The sequence below is a fragment of the Camelina sativa genome, chromosome 7, assembly GCF_000633955.1.
Source record: "Camelina sativa cultivar DH55 chromosome 7, Cs, whole genome shotgun sequence".
NCBI classification, from domain to species: Eukaryota; Viridiplantae; Streptophyta; class Magnoliopsida; order Brassicales; family Brassicaceae; genus Camelina; species Camelina sativa.
The window spans coordinates 23003758-23022733 of record NC_025691.1 but is presented as its reverse complement, the minus strand read 5'-3'; the positions used below and the strand labels follow the sequence as shown (position 1 = coordinate 23022733).

The 18976-nt window shown below is 35.9% G+C and overlaps 4 protein-coding genes across 5 annotated transcripts in view; 2 read left to right on the top strand and 2 right to left on the bottom strand.

The window, feature by feature from the left end:
* The window catches only part of LOC104702086 (kinesin-like protein KIN-14G), a 7222-nt gene extending 1607 nt beyond the window's left edge, over positions 1-5615 (top strand). Inside the window, exons 2-20 of the mRNA XM_010417902.2 lie at positions 54-364; positions 485-612; positions 700-783; positions 885-962; positions 1051-1143; positions 1229-1258; positions 1355-1525; positions 1612-2142; positions 2225-2306; positions 2396-2491; positions 2598-2777; positions 2942-3048; positions 3130-3308; positions 3399-3563; positions 3661-3914; positions 3993-4156; positions 4239-4558; positions 4656-4798; positions 4911-5615. Coding sequence (XP_010416204.1) covers positions 133-364; positions 485-612; positions 700-783; positions 885-962; positions 1051-1143; positions 1229-1258; positions 1355-1525; positions 1612-2142; positions 2225-2306; positions 2396-2491; positions 2598-2777; positions 2942-3048; positions 3130-3308; positions 3399-3563; positions 3661-3914; positions 3993-4156; positions 4239-4558; positions 4656-4798; positions 4911-4969 — 3096 coding nt within the window. The 5' untranslated portion in view covers positions 54-132 and the 3' untranslated portion in view covers positions 4970-5615. The remainder of the gene's footprint in view (positions 1-53; positions 365-484; positions 613-699; positions 784-884; positions 963-1050; positions 1144-1228; positions 1259-1354; positions 1526-1611; positions 2143-2224; positions 2307-2395; positions 2492-2597; positions 2778-2941; positions 3049-3129; positions 3309-3398; positions 3564-3660; positions 3915-3992; positions 4157-4238; positions 4559-4655; positions 4799-4910) is intronic.
* On the bottom strand, positions 5463-8915 carry LOC104702087 (RNA polymerase-associated protein LEO1-like). Of its 2 annotated transcripts, none has more exons than XM_010417904.2 (6): positions 8696-8915; positions 7781-8352; positions 7102-7416; positions 6594-6998; positions 6251-6483; positions 5463-5961 (listed from the first exon to the last, which is right to left on the bottom strand). In XM_010417904.2, the coding sequence occupies exons 1-6, from the start codon at positions 8842-8844 to the stop codon at positions 5710-5712; spliced, it is 1926 nt and encodes a 641-aa protein (XP_010416206.1). In that variant the 5' UTR covers positions 8845-8915; the 3' UTR covers positions 5463-5709. The 2 variants fall into 2 exon arrangements, with proteins under 2 accessions (XP_010416206.1, XP_010416207.1); XM_010417905.2 differs by having other exon boundaries at positions 7102-7413.
* On the top strand, positions 10313-12982 carry LOC104702084 (cleavage stimulating factor 64). The gene is made up of 7 exons (XM_010417901.2): positions 10313-10451; positions 10600-10677; positions 10916-10954; positions 11049-11612; positions 11714-11794; positions 12145-12333; positions 12605-12982. Exons 1-7 carry the CDS (start codon positions 10356-10358, stop codon positions 12728-12730), a joined length of 1173 nt encoding a protein of 390 aa, XP_010416203.1. The 5' UTR covers positions 10313-10355; the 3' UTR covers positions 12731-12982.
* Positions 15245-16844, bottom strand: LOC104702083 (transcription factor BEE 3-like). Its single transcript, XM_010417900.1, has 6 exons — positions 16405-16844; positions 16197-16316; positions 16023-16088; positions 15856-15924; positions 15665-15742; positions 15245-15518 (listed from the first exon to the last, which is right to left on the bottom strand). The coding sequence occupies exons 1-6, from the start codon at positions 16783-16785 to the stop codon at positions 15435-15437; spliced, it is 798 nt and encodes a 265-aa protein (XP_010416202.1). The 5' UTR covers positions 16786-16844; the 3' UTR covers positions 15245-15434.

Sequence of the window (18976 nt, the reverse complement as noted above, 5' to 3'; positions counted from 1 at the left end):
TCTAATGCTCTTTTTTTTTTTTTTTTTTGTTCCCTCAATCAATCATGTCTCAGGAGTTGTTGGTAAAGAATGAAGCAGTGTTGGGTTTATCATCAAGTGTTTCCATAAGTTTGGTTTGGACCTCGAGGCGAGATGAATCCTATGCGTGATCAACCAGGCAGCCCTTATGGAGATTCAACTCCTCGTAGTCCGTTTTCTCCCTTCTCTCCATTATCTGGTGGAGACGATAGGAATAGGAATCTGCCTGATTCCAAAACTCCTCGTAGTCCTTTCTCTCCTTTTTCTCCATTATCTGGAGATGAAAGGCACAAAAACCTCGCAGAGTCTAAATTTCAGCAAGCCCTTGCCAATTCTGGCCAATTAGGTACTCTTTAGCAAAACACTTTTTACTGTTTGGCTCACTGCATTCTTACATATACGTTTGTGTATTTATATATTCTTCTTGTTCAGTGGTTCTTTAATTGTCTTCTTCTGTTTACGGCAGATCCATCTTCCCCTGGATCGATGCACCATGGAGGACACAAGTTTCATGAGGTTTTCCAAATGAAACAAGGGCGTTATGATCTTCAAGCCTCAAAGATTTCTGAAATGATGAAATCAAGTAGCTTAGATGTAGTTTCTCTAACCTTGTTAATGAATATCCGCATGCATTTCTTTTGAAGTGTCTTTACAATGTCATGGGGGTTTTGTTTGATGCAGAACGCTCCTACGCAGTCACTTCTAAGCGTTGTGAATGGAATTTTAGATGAAAGTATTGAAAGAAAGAATGGTGAAATCCCTCAGGTACTACTTGAATGCTAACAATTCAGATCATAATGTATGATGCCTTCATTTATGCTTTTACTTCTTGGGAATTATTCTGACAAAAGCTCTGCAATGATCAGCGTGTGGCATGCCTCTTGAGAAAAGTCGTGCAGGAGATTGAGCGACGTATATCAACTCAAGCTGAGCATCTAAGAACGGTATGATTTTGTTTACTTGAAGAAAGGGCTTGATAGAAATGTTCAACTTCTGGTTTTGCGAGAGTAACTTCTTCTTGTCTACGTACAGCAAAACAATATTTTTAAAACTCGTGAGGAAAAATATCAGTCAAGGATCAATGTCCTTGAAGCCTTGGCATCAGGAAGTGGTGTAGAACATGAGGTATCATTTGTTAATGATGATCTTGTCTGATAAAATTTTACTAATGTGTTACATCTTTTTACTGATGAACTTTTTTTTTTGCCAGATTGCTACACAACAGCTTAGACAGATAAAGGTACGTTATACTGCTAGTTGCTTTGTGAATTGATTTTAGTAAAACGGTATTTGTGACATGAAATTAAATTTTGACATGGAGTTTTCTGTATGTTAGACAGAAAAGTCAATGTGGGAAGAAAAGAAGAAACATGAAGAGGAAGATATGGTTAAGCTAATGAAACAAAATGATCAATACAACCTCGAAATTGCTGCGCTGAAGCAAGAATTGGAGGCATCTAAAAAAGAACATGAACAACAATACTCGCAAATGGAAAGCAAAACAATGGTTCGTACACTATACTACTAGTTTATTGACTAAAAATTGTTTTGTGTCTAAATGGTGTGGTGACATGAATTTTATCTGTATGATAGACAGAGAAGTCAAAGTGGGAAGAACAAAAGAAAAACGAAGACGAGGATATGGCCAAGCTATTGAAAGAAAATGATCAATTCAACCTTGAGATTTCTTCGTTAAGGCAAGAGCTGGAGACAACGAGAAAAGCGTATGAACAGCAATGCTCGCAAATGGAAAGCCAAACAATGGTCGCTACAACAGGACTTGAGAGCAGGCTGAAGGAACTTGAACAAGAGGGAAAAGTGGCGCACACTGCAAAAAATGCCCTTGAGGAAAGGGTTAAAGAGCTTGAACATATGGGAAAAGAAGTACAGACTGCTAAAAATGCTCTTGAGGAAAAGATAAAACAGCTTCAACAAATGGAAAAAGAAACAAAAACTGCTAATACAAGCCTTGAAGGAAAGATTCAAGAGCTTGAACAGAACCTTGTAAATTGGAAGACTAAAGTCAAAGAAATGGAGCAAAAGTCTGAGTCCTCACACCAAAGTTGGAATCGAAAAGAACTTTCCTATAGAAGCTTTATTGAAAACCAGTCTCAGGCACTACAGGTATGGTTATTCAAACTGCTTGCTACAATAACCATTGTATAATACTATAATATATGGCTGGATAATTAAAGCTGAATCCCAGGAGTTGAGGTTCTATTCAAGATCCATCAAGCAAGAAATATTGAAGGTTCAAGAGAACTATACAGAACAGTTCAGCCAATTAGGTGAGATTGATATAACTGATGCTTCTGTGATAAAATTCTCTTGACCTTGCAATTTATGTTGTCTTTATAAAATCAATCTGTCTCTTCAGGAAAGAAACTGGTTGAACTTAGCAATGCTGCCGAAAACTATCACGCTGTACTAACTGAAAACCGGAAGCTTTTTAACGAGCTTCAGGAGCTGAAAGGTACTGAGGATCATGTTATATATTTCTATTTTAATAGTATTGTTTGTACTATGTGTAAGTTTTCTAAATGTGAACCAGTCCTAATTTGTATAGTTATGACTTGCAGGAAACATCAGAGTATTTTGCCGGGTGAGGCCTTTTCTTCCTGGACAGGGTGCACCAAACACAGTGGTCGAGTATGTGGGTGAGGATGGAGAATTAGTAGTGACCAATCCAACTAGACCCGGTAAAGACGGTCTTCGCCAATTTAAGTTCAACAAGGTGTATAGTCCAGCTGCTACTCAAGGTGTGTTCATCTGTTGCCTGTTCTGTCTCTATTCTGCTTCATATTATATCCTTATGCTTTACATTTCGGTTTTGTATGATCTCTGTGATAATACATGGTACATCTCGAGATCTAATATTATATTTCTATCACCAAAGTTCATTTGATATTTTTAATTCTTGCAGCTGACGTCTTTTCAGACATAAGACCCCTGGTTAGGTCAGTACTTGATGGGTACAATGTATGTATATTTGCATATGGCCAGACAGGATCAGGGAAAACTTATACAATGGTATGTTCTCATTGTTCTTTACTGAGTAAGATTTCATAGTAATAACCTGATGCACTTTTACCTTCGTTCCCTTTCTTACAGACTGGTCCAGACGGAGCAAGTGAAGAGGACTGGGGAGTTAATTATCGCGCTCTCAATGATCTCTTTAAAATCTCTCAATCTAGAAAGGGAAACATATCGTATGAAGTTGGGGTTCAAATGGTGGAAATATACAATGAACAAGTGCTCGATCTGCTGTCTTCTGACAATACTCAAAAGAAATATCCTTTGTTTTAAATCCTGGTTCTGTCTATTTGTTTGTTCATTGTTAGCGTGGAGCCAATTATTTTTGTTTTCCTTGACCTGCACACACTAGGGATCCTTTCTACAACTCAACAAAATGGCCTGGCTGTGCCTGATGCGAGCATGTATCCTGTGACATCAACTTCAGATGTGATTACATTGATGGACATTGGACTACAGAATCGAGCCGTTGGTTGTACTGCCTTGAATGAAAGGAGTAGCCGCTCTCACAGGTTCTTCTTCATATTGATCCCCTGGAACAGCAAACAATATGTCTTTTCATATCAGCTCTAAACTTTGTTACACCGAATTACATGATTTTTTATGCAGCATTGTCACTGTTCATGTTCGCGGTAAAGATATGAAGACCGGGTCTGTGCTATACGGTAATCTTCATTTGGTGGATCTGGCAGGAAGTGAGAGAGTAGATCGCTCTGAAGTTACAGGAGACAGACTAAGAGAAGCACAACATATAAACAAATCGCTCTCATCTCTTGGAGATGTGATATTCTCTCTTGCTTCAAAGAATGCCCATGTACCATACAGAAACAGCAAGCTAACACAGATCCTCCAAAGCTCTCTTGGTTAGTTAATTCATCTAGTAATAATACTGCATTCATGAGTAAGTATTATCGTAACGTATGTTTCTATGTGGCTAATAGGAGGACGAGCAAAGACCTTGATGTTTGTGCAACTCAACCCTGACGCTATTTCATACTCAGAGTCAATGAGTACCTTGAAATTCGCAGAGCGTGTCTCTGGAGTCGAACTTGGTGCTGCAAAGACCAGTAAAGATGGTAAAGATGTTCGAGACTTAATGGAACAGGTAAATAGACACACTTTAGCTCCTGTCTCTCTCTCTCTTACCATTAACTCCAACTTACAATGAATCACTTGTTGTTTTTCAGTTAGCGTCCCTTAAGGACACCATAGCGAGAAAAGACGAAGAGATAGAGAGGCTTCATCTGGCAAAAGAAACTCATTCTCAGAGACTTCAGAAACCAATGCTGAGAAGAAAGAGCATCGGACATACCGATGACATAAACTCAGATACAGGAGAATATTCATCACAACAATCAAGATACTCTGTTACTGACGGTGAGAGTTTAACCTCCTCCGCCGAGGCAGAGTACGATGAGAGACTAAGCGAGATTACTTCTGATGCTGCTTCTTTGGGAACACAAGGATCCATGGATGTTGCTAAAAGACCACCTAAAATCTCAGACAGGTTACAATCACATCTTGTTTTTTGTTACTAGTACTGTTGGTTTTAAAAGATATTTATTTTCTTCATCTAACGTTATAAAAACCGGATTCAATAGCAGAGCCAAGTCGATGACTGCAAGATCATCCACGAGTGTAACACGACCGCTCGATAAACTTCGGAAAGTCGCTTCAAAAACTACATCGACCGTTGCTAAGGTCACATCTGGCTTGTCGTCATCAAGTAAAGGCTTATCGTCATCAAGTAAGCAAACTTAGAACCTATACGATTTTAAGATTTTTCTAAAGTAATTTTGATTAGCTTAATTATCAGATTAATTACAACGACTTTGTCTAATTGATATGTTTTTTTTCAGGCATTAAGAAGACGGGCAGTACTTCTAGTTTGGCAAAGTCTTCAAAGCGGTGGGCGTAATTCACGCTTTTACTCCTAGCCGTCATACATTACACGTAACACTGCATATACGATCAGTTTGTTTTGTTTTTTCACAAAACTTTACATACGTACGCTCATAATTTTTTTCCCATTTAAAAAAAAAAAAATCGTATAATATATGGCTTCGATTGGTGGGACTAGAAGTTTTGCGAGTTATGTAAAAAATTTGTAAATACATGAATATTATTATGCTCACGGATTCTCTTTATGAGTTTTTTTTTAACGTTCTTTTAGTAGAAAAATTTATGGAAAACAAATAGTGTTACAAACTTTATTTTGTTATATATATTACCAATCACAACCTAAAAAATCCATCACCATCATAAGTGTGGAACAAATAATTTTTTTTTTTCTCCTTAAAAGTATAATACCTAACCTTGTGATTCCTTGAGTGTACGAGTTCTCTAAACCTAATAAAGCCTGTAGATTACTTAACCAAAAAAAAACTAAAAAGTAAGAAAGATATTAGAGCAAGAAAAGGAAAAACAAAGAGAAAGTATAAAGTATAAAGAACTAAAGTAATCTTACAGTATATCCCTATCTATTTATTCGATATAAAAACTTTTATGGTGCTCTTTATTTGTGGGTTTTGTCTAAAAGATCTCCTACAATATGTGGTGTAAAAACAGGAAGATGAAAAGGAAGAAGAAGAGGGGATGTGGGTGGGGAAAGAATAAAGGGTATATTCAGAGATTTTGATTAAAATAGTAGGGTCAATGTCAATGTGGAGGAAAAAAAAGTGGGGTGGAATCTCTTTGAAGAGCCTTTCCACCTTGAACCATTTTAACTTTGCTCATCTTCTCTTCACACCAATGCAACTTCTCTTCATTCATTTCGTTCATCCTCAACACTCTTGACACTACTTTCAAATCTATTAATCCCATCAATACCTCCATTTCCTCCTCTATACTCATCTTCTTTTTCCTCATGTATTTTCCTCCTTTACGCATCTCTTTCAGTTTCGTCTTTTTCTGTTCACAATAAATAAATATATATTAATTAACATTATGTTGTTGTATATTTAAGATTATGCTCATCAGAAAACAAAAACAAAAGAAAAAGTAAAAAAAAACAAACAAAAAACATGATAAAATTTGGAAAAAAAATTAGAACATTATGCATCCAGATTGAATATGAATGGTGACACTACACTACATCTCATGGTTAATTATGATTACTTTTTCATTGTGTTTATAAATTAACGAATCATAAAGTAGTGCAATATGTAGAAGTTGAAATATATACTATATATATGCTGACCTTTGTGTTGACTTTCTTCATGAGATGGACAAGGGTTGGATCAACGGAGCCTCGTTTACTTCTCCCAAAAAAGGCTTTGATGATCTTTTGACAAGGCTTCTCTTTATCCGCTTTGAGAAAATTCATGAATGTTCTTATGCATTCCTCCATGATCATCAAGAACGAAGCTGACGATATCCTCGACCTGAAACACTCCTCTTTCTCTTCTTCCTTCTCCTCCTCTTCCTCATAATCTACGTATATAACCAAACTATAATTACATTTTTTGTCGAAGCTAATTAATTAATCTCTAATAATTACCATATTTATAAACAAACATTCACCTCGATGTTAACTTAATTACCTTGGTATTCAGGAACAAGAAGCAATTTGGGAGCAAGTGTTCGCATTCGGGCATAAATTTCTGGTCTTCGTCCATGTTCGTAAGGCTCATTCTCGACGTACCTTTGTAATAGAATATGAAACGTACGGAATTGGTCGGCGATTCCGGCGGGACATCCGACGTCGTTGAAGCTTCGTTGCGTTGATGATCTTTTCCTCTCGAAGTTTTTGTAATTCCAACTTAGAGCTTCCCATGTTAGACATATCTGCGCCACGTAAGCTGATTCTAGTTCCACGTACGGGTTTGGTCTAGACCCATTGCCACCTGGATATTGTTGTTGTTTTTTCTTGTGCCCGTTTGATGATAACTTGTGAACGATTCTCTCCGATATTGATCTTGGCTCCACCATGATTGACTTCAACGATTCTGTAAATGGACATAAATTAGAAAATACAAACCAGGTAGTAAACTTACGTGCATGATGCTTAATATATGTTTTTATTGCATAATGTATGATGGTATTTTTTACCTGTTTCGTGAAGCTTTTGAGCAGAGATTCTAGTGAGAAAAGTCATTTCTTCATCATACTTTTGGAATACGGTGTAAGATTCCCATTTAGGGCAACTCCGGCGAGAGGAAGTTGAGAAAGGGTCGTCGGTCTTCACAGAGTTTCTCCATTCCGATGAACTTTTTGACGTTGAGCCATTCGTGCATGACTCTCCAAATATCTCCCCTCTCTCTTCTTCTTCTTCTTCCTCTAATTCCTCTGCTTTAATCTCACTCATGTCAAAACCCGATACTGGCTGTATCTCCTCGTCATCCTTTATTACCCCATACACTTCTGCTAGCAAAAGAACAAAAAAAATCCAATTACAGTTAGCTCAACCGGTTTATTATTGATTTTTAAATCGTAATTTTTTTTATCAGCGAGTGTTGTTAAAAAAAAAATTATCAATTAGTATTTGCCTGTGTATGAATTTCTTTAATGATGTTTCATCAAAGACGTCACGTGAATATACTATAGTACCTAATATAAGTAAATTCGGATATAAAACTTATCTAATCAGCTTTTTAATCCATAATTTATTTAAAAGAAAAATAAATGAAACCAGCTTTGGTTACTTGTAGACATAAAGAAAACAACTTTTGAATTGCATGTGAAGAAAAAAAAACATGTGAAGAGATGAGGAGGGAGAAATCAATAATACCATTGTAGCTTTTGTCATTGAACACCAAACCACTTTGGAAGCGAGAGGGACCACGAGTACTAGTCGTATTTGGTAGCTTACGAACCAAATCCTCGACGACGTCGTATCGTGACACTCCTCCTACCTCTTCATCTTCGTCGTCATCATCATCATAACGATCTTCATGAAGATCTTCTACGCCATCGTCTTCCTCTTCAATCGATGATGATTCGCTGCGATATGGAGAAACATTGGCAGAAGAAAAATGTTCCTCTGTGGAAGAAGTGTGGGAATCTTGATCATCTTCCTCTTCCTCTTCTTCTTCTTCTTCTTCTTCTTCTTCGTGATCATGAGTTTGATGGAAATTTATAAACTCCTTCGTGTATTGATTATTTAGTCCATCTTGAGAACTATTATTGTAAAAAACTAGAGATTCTCCGTCGTCTCCTATATCAGCTATCAAATCCGGATTTTGATCCCTAGATATTACATGGTAACTTGTATTACACGACATCTTTAACTCTTCTTCCTCTTCTTCCTCCCCTTCTTCATCATCGGTATACCATGCCGCCGAATCATATTCATCTTCATTCCTGCGTAAATAAGACATCTATTAGGATTTTTCACCCCATTGAAAAATTAAAAGGTTCCGAAGGTTTTTTTATGATCTAGAACTAGAAAAAATCAAAGAAACTTAGCCATAACGATGAATTTTGTTTTGTTTTAGTTATATGATAAATTCCTATATATAACAAGTAAATATGAGACTACTCTACAAAATATTGCATATATAGTTTAAACAATCTTTAACATAAAACTCAGCAAGAGCCAAGAACTTTGTTTTAGTTATATGCTAAAATCGGAAATACAAGGAAATATATATATGAAACTATTCATCATATGCAGAGTAAAGTAAGCACATATATAGAGAGAAACCTTTGGAGAAGAGGGAAGCCGCCGATAAAGCGTAAGAGCTTGAGGAGGAGGGAGACGGCGGAGTAGAGGAGGAGGAGGAGAAGAAAGAAGGATGCTGAGACATTGATGTAGAGACTTGCTAAGGCTTCTTCATTTGTATAACATTGCATTTTAATTAAATCTCTTTTTCCTCTCTTCTTTATCTTTTTCTATCTTTCTTCTTCTTCCTATCAAATGGAGAGAGAGAGGAATACTTCCTCGGCTACAAAATCAAAAGCAAAGTTTGTGGGTTAACAAAAAAAAAAACAAACATAAAGTGGTTGAGTTGAGTGCTCCTCTCTCTTTTTAATATTTTCTCTACCTTTCCCATATTAATTTGAAATTAATTTCTAATCGTTTAATACATGTTTATATATTTGGACTTCTTATAATCCTTGAGACAAGATTATATACGCTTACTCATTCCTTAAAGGGCATGCTGAAATTATACCAAGTGCCAAGTTTAAAGGTTATTGACTCCCTTGAGATATCTTCTAACCCATATGTATATTTTTTTTGGTAGGATCTAACCCATATGTATATTAAATACATATTTCATAATCATATGATTATTGTTACGAGATGAAATGATTATGAAATAAATATGGGTTATATACCTTATCACAAATCACATTTCGGCAAAACATTTCTAATTTAACATATTCTGCCATTGCTTAATGACGATCAAGTTTATGATAGGGAAAGAAAACGCCATTCCATGAATTTATTATTTTGTTTAAAGGTTTATAAGTTTTCTTTTACATGTTTTCTCTCACTGTATATACCATTACTACGACCTACTAAATTATGCGTCTACTACTGTCTATCAGAGAATAAAAATACACAAGTTAGATAAAAGAAAATGATTTTCTTACACAAAACTTACAGAGCATGTGGTGTGGAAGAGGAATGTACGTAGTGGAAGACTCTATTTTTTACATGAAAGAATAAAAAATAAAGCTGATGATGTTTACCGACTTACTAAAGGCAAGAATCCAATATATATTGTATATTATGGATAGATATAGATAACACGAAATAAATAAATTATCGCGTACGAAAAATCATGGATGGAGACAAAAATAAAAAGAAGATCTCTCTACAAGAAAGTGAAGAGGCCAAAACCGTGTCACACGCTTCTCTCACTAATGTAAACTTGTGTTTATAAGCTTTTGCTTTTCCAAAAGAGATGTTTATATTATACAATATACATGCATGTTACGTGTACAATTAACATGGTACATGTAAAGAACATTTTTAATAAATTTCATATATTTTAACTTGCATATCTAATGCACGTCTGTATTTTATAGTTGTGTTTAATCAAATTGAGAATGTAAGAACTTGAGAAATATGGTTTGATGCTCTTGAGAATTTTTAATAAATGAGTATGATTTGCGATTATTTAGAGGGGAAAAAAAAATCAAATTGCGAGTGAGACTCTAGTTGATCTAGAGTCTTTGGTTATAATACTGGCCTAGATTTATCATTTATATTAGTCGTTTAAAAGTAAGTGGGTCGGCTTGATAGTATAATGGGCCTATTTTTTGTTAGGCCCAGGTTTGTTCTCAAGTTGTACTCTGTGTTGCGTCTTTAACATTCAGGTTAATCTCGGTAGCGACCAGCGGGACCGAGGAAGACCATGGCGGGTAAGCAGATCGGCGGAGACGGCGGTTTACCGGCAAATCTCGCCGGAATGACAAAAAGTCAGCTCTACGACATTATGTCGCAGATGAAGGTGATCTCTCTTCTTTCTTTTCTCTACTTACATCAGCTACAACACTTTCTCGAGAGTTTTAATCCCTTACGGATTTGAATATAGAGCAATTGTTTTCTTCTTTGTTTCTAGAATTCTAAATTTGATTAAATCGAATCTGATGGTGCAGACGTTGATTGATCAAAACCATCAACAAGCGAGGGAGATTCTGATTCGGAACCCTCTTTTGACGAAGGCTCTTTTCCAGGTTCTTCTTTAACTTCCCCAATCTCAATATATGTATTTCGTGCGGTCTATCAAGCAATGAGGAATTCTGATTAGGAGCTTCTTAGTTGAGTATTTTGATTCGACTACTTTGGTTTTAGTATTGTTGAGGAAGCAGTTTAAATTAGGGTTTTGTGTCCTAAACATATCTTTAGGTTTATGCCAGTTTCAATATTGCATTTATAGATACATATGATGATGATGTATTTGTTGAATGCCAGGCACAAATCATGCTTGGAATGGTTCAGCCTGCTCAAGTGGTATGTAGTTGTATCTTTGAGAAACAGTCTTTATAAATCATTTTATTTGTGGGGTGTGTCATGCATCTTTAAATTTACAACTCTGTTTATCTAGGTTCCTAAAGTTGAACCACAAGCCGGGCAACAACAGCCTCAACAATCTCATCAATCTATCCCACCAAAGCCAAACGTTCAAGCTCATATGTCATCTGTTCAAGGCGGAGTCGGCTTACAAGAGCCAGCTGCTACAATGCAGCCACAAGCCCCGATTAGGAAACACCCAACACCGCAGCCAATGCCTATGCCTCCTCCTCCTCCTTCTGTTTCTGCAACTAATAATGCACCATCACAGCCTCGTTTTTCTCATCCCCAGCGTCAGGGACATCTGAATCCTTCTGTCAATTCTTTGTCTCATCCACAGTCTTCTCAAGTTCAGAGCGCGCCTCCTCCAGCTCCCCATCATCCAACATCCCAACCAACTCCTTTTCATCATCTTGATATACCAGCTTCCTCGACTCAGTTGCAGCAACAACCTATGCACTTGGGTGGAGGTCCTCATTTGACTCAGCAACAGCCTAGACCATATCATCATCAATATGGAGCAGCCCAGACTGGTCCAAACACTGGGTTTCAGCACCATGGGGCACCTCCTCAGCATCTTTCTCAACCCATGTTTCATGTGAGTCAGAGTTATGAGTGTTCTCGATTTTCTTTTGTTCACCTCATTCTGATTTTTATGTATTTGACTGACTAGAGCTTGCTGTGTGAGCCAATTTACAGTCAGGCAATAGACCTTCTGCTTCTGGTGGACCTCAATTCCCGCAGGGGCAGCCACATCTGTCTAATCAGTCACCATATCAGGTATTTACTCTCTTAATTGTCTAAACCTTTAAATGATATGTTCAATTGGTTTGATTATGAAATTATGTTGCTTTATCTCTGTGATTTCTTCTGAGGGCTACACCTTCAATGAGCAGATTCATCCTTTAATGAGAATTCTTTCCAACATCTTTCATTGTTATTCATATTAAGATATGGGAAAGATTTTCTTCTGGCAATAATTTTTCTCATCTTTGTCCATTATCATTTCTAGTTCTGATTGCGTAAATTCGTGTTTCTACTTTAGATAATTAATAATCAAACTGGAAAATTGCGCAGGGTTTAGTTTTGCTTATGGGTTTCACTGCTTGTAACCTTGTTTATTATTTCAGGGAGGAGGTCAATATCGTGGAGACTACAGCAATAACCAGCTAGGAGGTCCAATGGCTGCAGACAGAGGAACTTCTTGGATGTCTGGCCAATCAGAGAGCTCAAGCATTACTCATCTCCCAGGCTTAGGACCGGTGCCTCCACCAAGCCAAGTTGGGCCTGTAGGTGGCCCACCACCTCGCCCTGGACCGGTAATCTACCTTCCCCTATTTCAACTGAAAGACACAGCCATTGAACCGTTATTGCCGCTAGGAAATATATTCATGTCGAATCGTTTAGTTGTGTCTTTTGCCGCAATTCGAAATGACAAAATGTAGTTCTATTATGGCCCCCATCCTAAATCAATCAGATAAGACGTTGTAGTTGTGTCTTTTGCCGCAATTCGAAATGACAATCTCTGATCACATAGGAAAAGAGCTTTGGTTATTTTTGCTGATGGTTGTGTTTTTCTTATTTGTGCAGATATCTGCAGAGATGGAGAAGGCATTACTTCAACAGGTGATGAGTCTGACGCCAGAGCAGATCAATCTGCTGCCACCAGAACAGAGAAACCAAGTCCTTCAGCTTCAACAGATTCTCCGACAGTGAAGGTCATTGATACCGTCGCTTGGTCTCCATGTTAGAACTTAGGAGAGACAGGTGTTGGCTTTGTAAGGTCGGAATTAAGTTTGGGATAATTTGTAAAAAAAAAAAAGAGGTAATTAGTTTTTTTCCAAGTTCAAGTCTATCATCCCTTAATGCTTTGGTAATGGAGAAAATACGTGTGCTCTCTTTGATTTAATGTTCTGTAACAGTTTTCTTATTAGTTATTATTACTTTCAAAGATTCGAAGTCAGTTCTTTTGCAGACTTTTTAAGTTAACTCTTGTTTAACCATCTGTGTAACTAAGAAAAAGAAATATCATTTGAACATACATGATACATGTTATGATTCAGTTAATTGTGGTGTTACTGTTTATTCTAGTTGTTTTAGTAGATATTTTATATATTATGAAAGTATTAAGACTACTTAAGTAAGTGGAATAGAAGATTTTGTGGGATAAGATAAGAGTCTTAAATTCTTGATTCTTAACACTAAAGAGTTCAGAGTTTGAGGAGCTAACAACAACTCCACAAACAAATGGAGTCACTTACAAAAATTTGGTGGTTGGTGGTTCCCCACAGTGTTTTTGGATCCTTGAACTTGCCCATTTCTGTTCTCTGCCACCAGATGATGTGATCACCAGATCTATTAATAGAATACTTGTTGGTCCCAAATATTTATTTCTTTCCCAAAACTATCCCCTCCAAGTCCCCAACAACATATTGAATTATATATTTTTTCTCTTATTATTGTGTTAAACATTTGTTTAAAGGTTTAACAGAGAATCCCTAAACTTATACTATATGTACAAGGAGAAAATTTTGATTCTTTGATATGTGGATCAATCAATTTCAGAATGTAAATAATCTTATAAAAAAAAATAGATAATGTTGTAGTAACTAGTAAAGGTAGTATATCAGTTTCAAAAAAAAAAAAAAAAGTAAAGGTAGCATATATCCAGGTAGAACTAGAAACAATCAACCACTATGCAAATGAACTATTCAAAATTAGGCAATTAAATGAATAGAAAACGCCACTTATTTTTCATCGTCTTTAGGGTCAAGTAATGGTCCATTTCAAGCTGTCCTCCCTAGTTTCATGGCTGCATACATTGCATCTATGCTTTCTTTTTTTCTTTTTCCTTGTTCTATATAATTATCCTCATATTTCAGTTCAAGTTTTATCTTCTTCTTTCGACTAATTTATTTTCCAACTATCAAGTATTTCATCTTTAAAGCCCTAAGCTAAGGCACAACCAATTAGAGAGCAATACATGCCATGGACTCCACTTCCACCTTTTATAGAGTTTTCTCTTATATTTTTGACCATTAATGAATATGCTTATCCAATTGCACAAAAAGAAAAATATATTTAACATTTGATGATGTACCACTAATAGTCTATAATACTACAAAACTAAGGAGTATATTATTGGTACATGCTAAAAGAAGAATAGATATTTAGTACTAGTTCACAAATGTTTTTCCCAATCATGATTATGATGAATTGGGAACATCAGTCACCGTCTATGAAAGTCACTCAAGCAATTATTCATACAATAACAAAGGAAATTAATTAGATAAGTACAGATTCCACAAAAAAAGGAAGACAAATCTTTAGTTGCTCCACGATTAAACACGTCCCTTCGAAATACACAATCCACAATCTTCCACAAATTGCATAAACCTATACCTATCTTTGTCGTTCTTGTGTTTCGTTTGGGAGACATGCATCATTATTAATCTTTCTTTCGATAGTAACAAGTGAAGGGTAGTTTTGTCATTTTCGTCTACTGTTCCTGCTGAGGTCCAAAGTCTCAGTTGTTGTGTATTCGAGTTTATCATCTTTGCTTGTCTTTACTTAACCCCAATCAAAGCTGATGTTGCCATTTTTCATCTCTATTATTGTAATTCCGATTTTTTAAAAGTATTTTCTTTTCCTTTTTCTTAAAACTGAGATTTGATGACTATTGTTTTGGACGTTCCATACTTTCCAGCTGTGGCTGATTAATTTTTTTTTTTGCTTTCCAAATTGTCTTTAAAAAAAATGAAAAATTGAAGAGGTTTCTTTCTGTGTTAAGGGCAGCTATTTTAGTCATCTTGTCACCTAATGGAGTATCTTCGAACTTCTGACATAATTAAGTACTATTTTTAGTAACTGTTCGTATCTTAATAATCTAATCGTATACTATTAGATACGTCTGATATAAAAAATTTAACGACATAAAACATTTCTGATTACTATCCACTAAAGTGTGATTGATGAGGCTTGTTACAACTTTCAAAACACTTTAACAATCAATAATATTGTCAAAATTATTGTCGGATCATACTAAAATTTATGTCAAAATTATGGTTGGATACACTGACACTTATTCATTAAGTTCCACACGGTATAGTTTTGATCCACATATATATATCCTCTCACTTTCTTCCGAGATCATCTAACCAATTCAATTCCCAATTTCCTTTGTTACTGTTTAAAAGATGAACAAGAAACATTTGTCTTTGTCCGAACTTGTTGAATTGCAATCTCTAGGCACTATATGTATTTGTAATGTCGAAATTACACAAGTATACATATTTGGGTACATACTTATATGGCATCGAGAATTTTGAATAATATTTTAAAGTTTTTTTTTTTTTTTTTTTTGTAAATCCAAAAAAGGATAAAATTAGAAAGACAAAAAAAGGAGAGCAAAAAACAAAAGTCAAAGGGTCCATGATGATGAATGGAAGACAGGATTCCCATCCCTTCCTTGCCCCATCTCCACTGCCTCACGTGCCTTTGCCCTCTGCAAAAATATTATATTTCTAATTAAAACCGAATTTTAAAACATATAATTCATCACACCATAATATTAAGGAAGTATATATCATATCGCACTAAAAAATTTCTAATTATAATATTCTAACTAAACGTTCAAGATTAATAATGTACCTGCATGGACTCCACAGCATCAGTTTCCGAGTTAAAGTCATAATACGAACTTGCTGCTGTAATCTTCATAGATAAAAACTGTGTTCATCGATCACAAAAGAAGTGAAGCGAATTAGTAATTTTTTAAATGAATGGAATCGGTTAAATTAGACAATAATCTATAATTTTTGAAAACATTATTATTATCATACCTCGACTTGATTTTGCAATGACTGGACGTAATTGATTATCTCGTCCAGCATAGTAGCCATTCCCATTGTCTACATCACCAAATTATATATCCAATAAAAAAGCTTATCGAATATATTCTTATAGTCTTAAAAAAGCTAATTAGATTTCAAGTTCTCATAATCAATACCTTATAACATCCGGGGACTATATCTTGCAAGCATTTCAATCTCTCGTTTATTTTTCCTCGCCGAGCCTGAAATTATAATATGTTAATAGTTTTCATCATTATCATTTATGATTAATAACTTCTAAACTAGTTAATAAGATATGTGTCTTTTTAACTATATAATCAATATATTACCCGCTCTGCTATGCTGTGGCTATCAGTGGCTTGGCCTCTTCTGGCTCTAACATGAACAACTTCTCTCTCTTTCTCTTCTTCTCTATTCTTAGACCTCTTCCCTCTCTTTGAAGACGAACTCTGTGATTTTAAAAAGACAAACATAATTAAAATAATGGAAACTCATGAGAGTTTAATTGTATATGTGCGATTAGGGTTTCGAGGTTACATTTTTGGTCAAAAGTTTTCCATTTAGGGAAACTTGAGCAGCAGAAGAGCTAGAAAGAGTTTGATCAGAGACACTGTTCTCCGAAGTAGACACAGCTTCCATAAATGTTTTTCTCTTCTTCGTATCGACCTTTGATGAAGACTCTTCGTTGTTATGAGCATTAGAAGGTAAAAAAATCCCTTGATGATGATGATTAAAATCATTCTCAGGAGTTTTTCCGGGAAAATGATTTGAGATTTGATGATGAAAGAAGAGAGAGTCGAGAGGAGAAGAGAAAGGAGGAAATGTTTGGAAGTGATGAAGAGTGTTGCTGAGTTCTGCTAGTTGTGTTATGGGATCATCCATCGTATATGTCTGGAAATCAGAAGAGAGATTCGCCATTACTGATGGATGAGTAGAGTTTCAATTGTATAAAAATATTGATTTTTTTTTTTTTTGGGTTAAAATAGAAAGTGGCTGTTTTTGAGCGAGTGACTAAGTTTATATATAGACACTATTTTCTAGTATAATTGTTTTAATGAAAAATTGGAATAAAAGTGGGGTTAATTCAAAAAAAAAAAAAAAAAGGAGTGAAAAAAGAAGAGGAGGGCCAATGAAAGTGAGAGTAATGGGATTTTTGTAATGGAGTTGGTCCCGCATAAATTGATCAGGAGATATGTATCCAAATAGAGTAAGTGGGGGCAATGTTTTGGTAGTGGGACTCATTAGCACTGTTCTTCATTTCTCAAGGGGGAAGAACTTAAAATTAGACCTCATCGACAAAAAGGTATATATGTTTTCAATTGGTGCCTTTCTCTTGCTTTATTTCTTCTTCTTCTTCTTAATTTCCCTAATCTATTGTCACGAACGAACGATTAATTGTATTATTTTACATAGCTAATCGTATTAACCCTTTAACGACGATTTAACTTACATTTTATAATATTTGACCCAAAAAAAAAAGAAACACTTGCATTTTATTTTTTTGGTTCACAAAACGCATATGCATGGGTATGGAGACGGTGGTGACGCAACGCAACGATTAGACTAGCTTGAACGACGACTAACCTATAGTTCCTGGTAAATTAACACACATATATATATACATATATTTATACAAAATTTGTTGAATAATTATAACTAATTAGGTCTAAGTTGAAACTTAAAAGGTCTAGAAATCCTCTAGTCAATGTAAGTTCCATATAGCCTCTCGTTTAACTGATAAGAACGAAACTATGAAACTCTCCTTCTTATTCTCCGATACACTGTTTTACAAGACTAGAGCCATCGGCACATCACCGATTCATCAATTCTATCTCCCAAGCAACACATATGTCACTTCTACAATTCACAAACACTGCATAAAAGAACTACAATGACTGTTCTCTGTTTATATACCAATGTCTTCGGTCCTTTGCACGTGCTTCTCATGTGCTTATCAATACTCCCCCTTTGAAAACAGCTTGTCCTCAAGCTGTGGAAAAAACAGAAACCTAATGAATTGTGTGTAGTATCATCATATCGCCCTTTCCCAGCTCTTTCTCCACAACTTCTTGCTAAAAGATGTCAAAATATGTTGTCTTGCAAGGTTTTACTATAGGCAGATGTTTCCCTGTTCGAAACGTTTCGCTAGTTTGTATTTTGAACTTAAAACCACCATTTCTTGCAAAATTTTCTCCTCCATAATCCTGAACGACCCTTTGAATCTGCTCCAATGCTCTTTGAATGATAGAATCATGCTTGATCATCATGTAGACGGGCTGCTGCGGATTTGTTGGGGTGATTGACAGAGTCAACAACATAGATGCAAAAGTTGCAGGTTGAATGACTTGCCCAATCTGAGACCACCACACATCAATCTGTTGTTCGATTTGGAACTTGTAAACAATGACGAGTCCATGCTCTTTGTTCTGTCCCTTGTCTCTCCAACGATGCCACAAAGAAAAATACCCTCTCTTGTCAACAGTTGCAGCAGAGCAGGTGCCATATGTAACATCACTTCCACGTGAATTCTTCTCAATTATCAAGACTACTTTTAGTTCCTTAGATTTCCATTTGTGCTTTACATCGGTCTCACCAAAAATAAGTTGTGCTAATATACTTAGATTCACTTTGGCAAATGTACTATCCACACGCTGTTCCATTCTATAAAGCATCCCTGCAACCGCTACGGTTTCAATTATCATCTTGTAGGTAATCTGCTGCAGCAACACAATATCACTAATAGATAGTCCTTGAAAGCCCTGCAAGCCGTCTCTTGTTCCTTTCGCATCTGCAACTATATCTAGAAACAATAGTTGTTCGGGTGCTGAATTTTGTGCCTCCAAACTGTTCTTGAACTTGAACATCCATGACTTAGGAAACTTGCTCATCTTCTTATGTTGCAGTAAGTTGTACCCTCTAAGAGATATTTGATCGAACACTTGGTAGCCATAAGGGTCCATCTCGCTACCATACACAATCTGAAACTGAGCCGCAACATTTCCATCAAAGAACAAGCTCAAATCCGTGTTTGTTAACCTCACCTCAACTTCTTGACTCTTTGGCGATTCTTCAGTAAAGATCCATGCTACTTCATTAAGAGCTTCAAAGA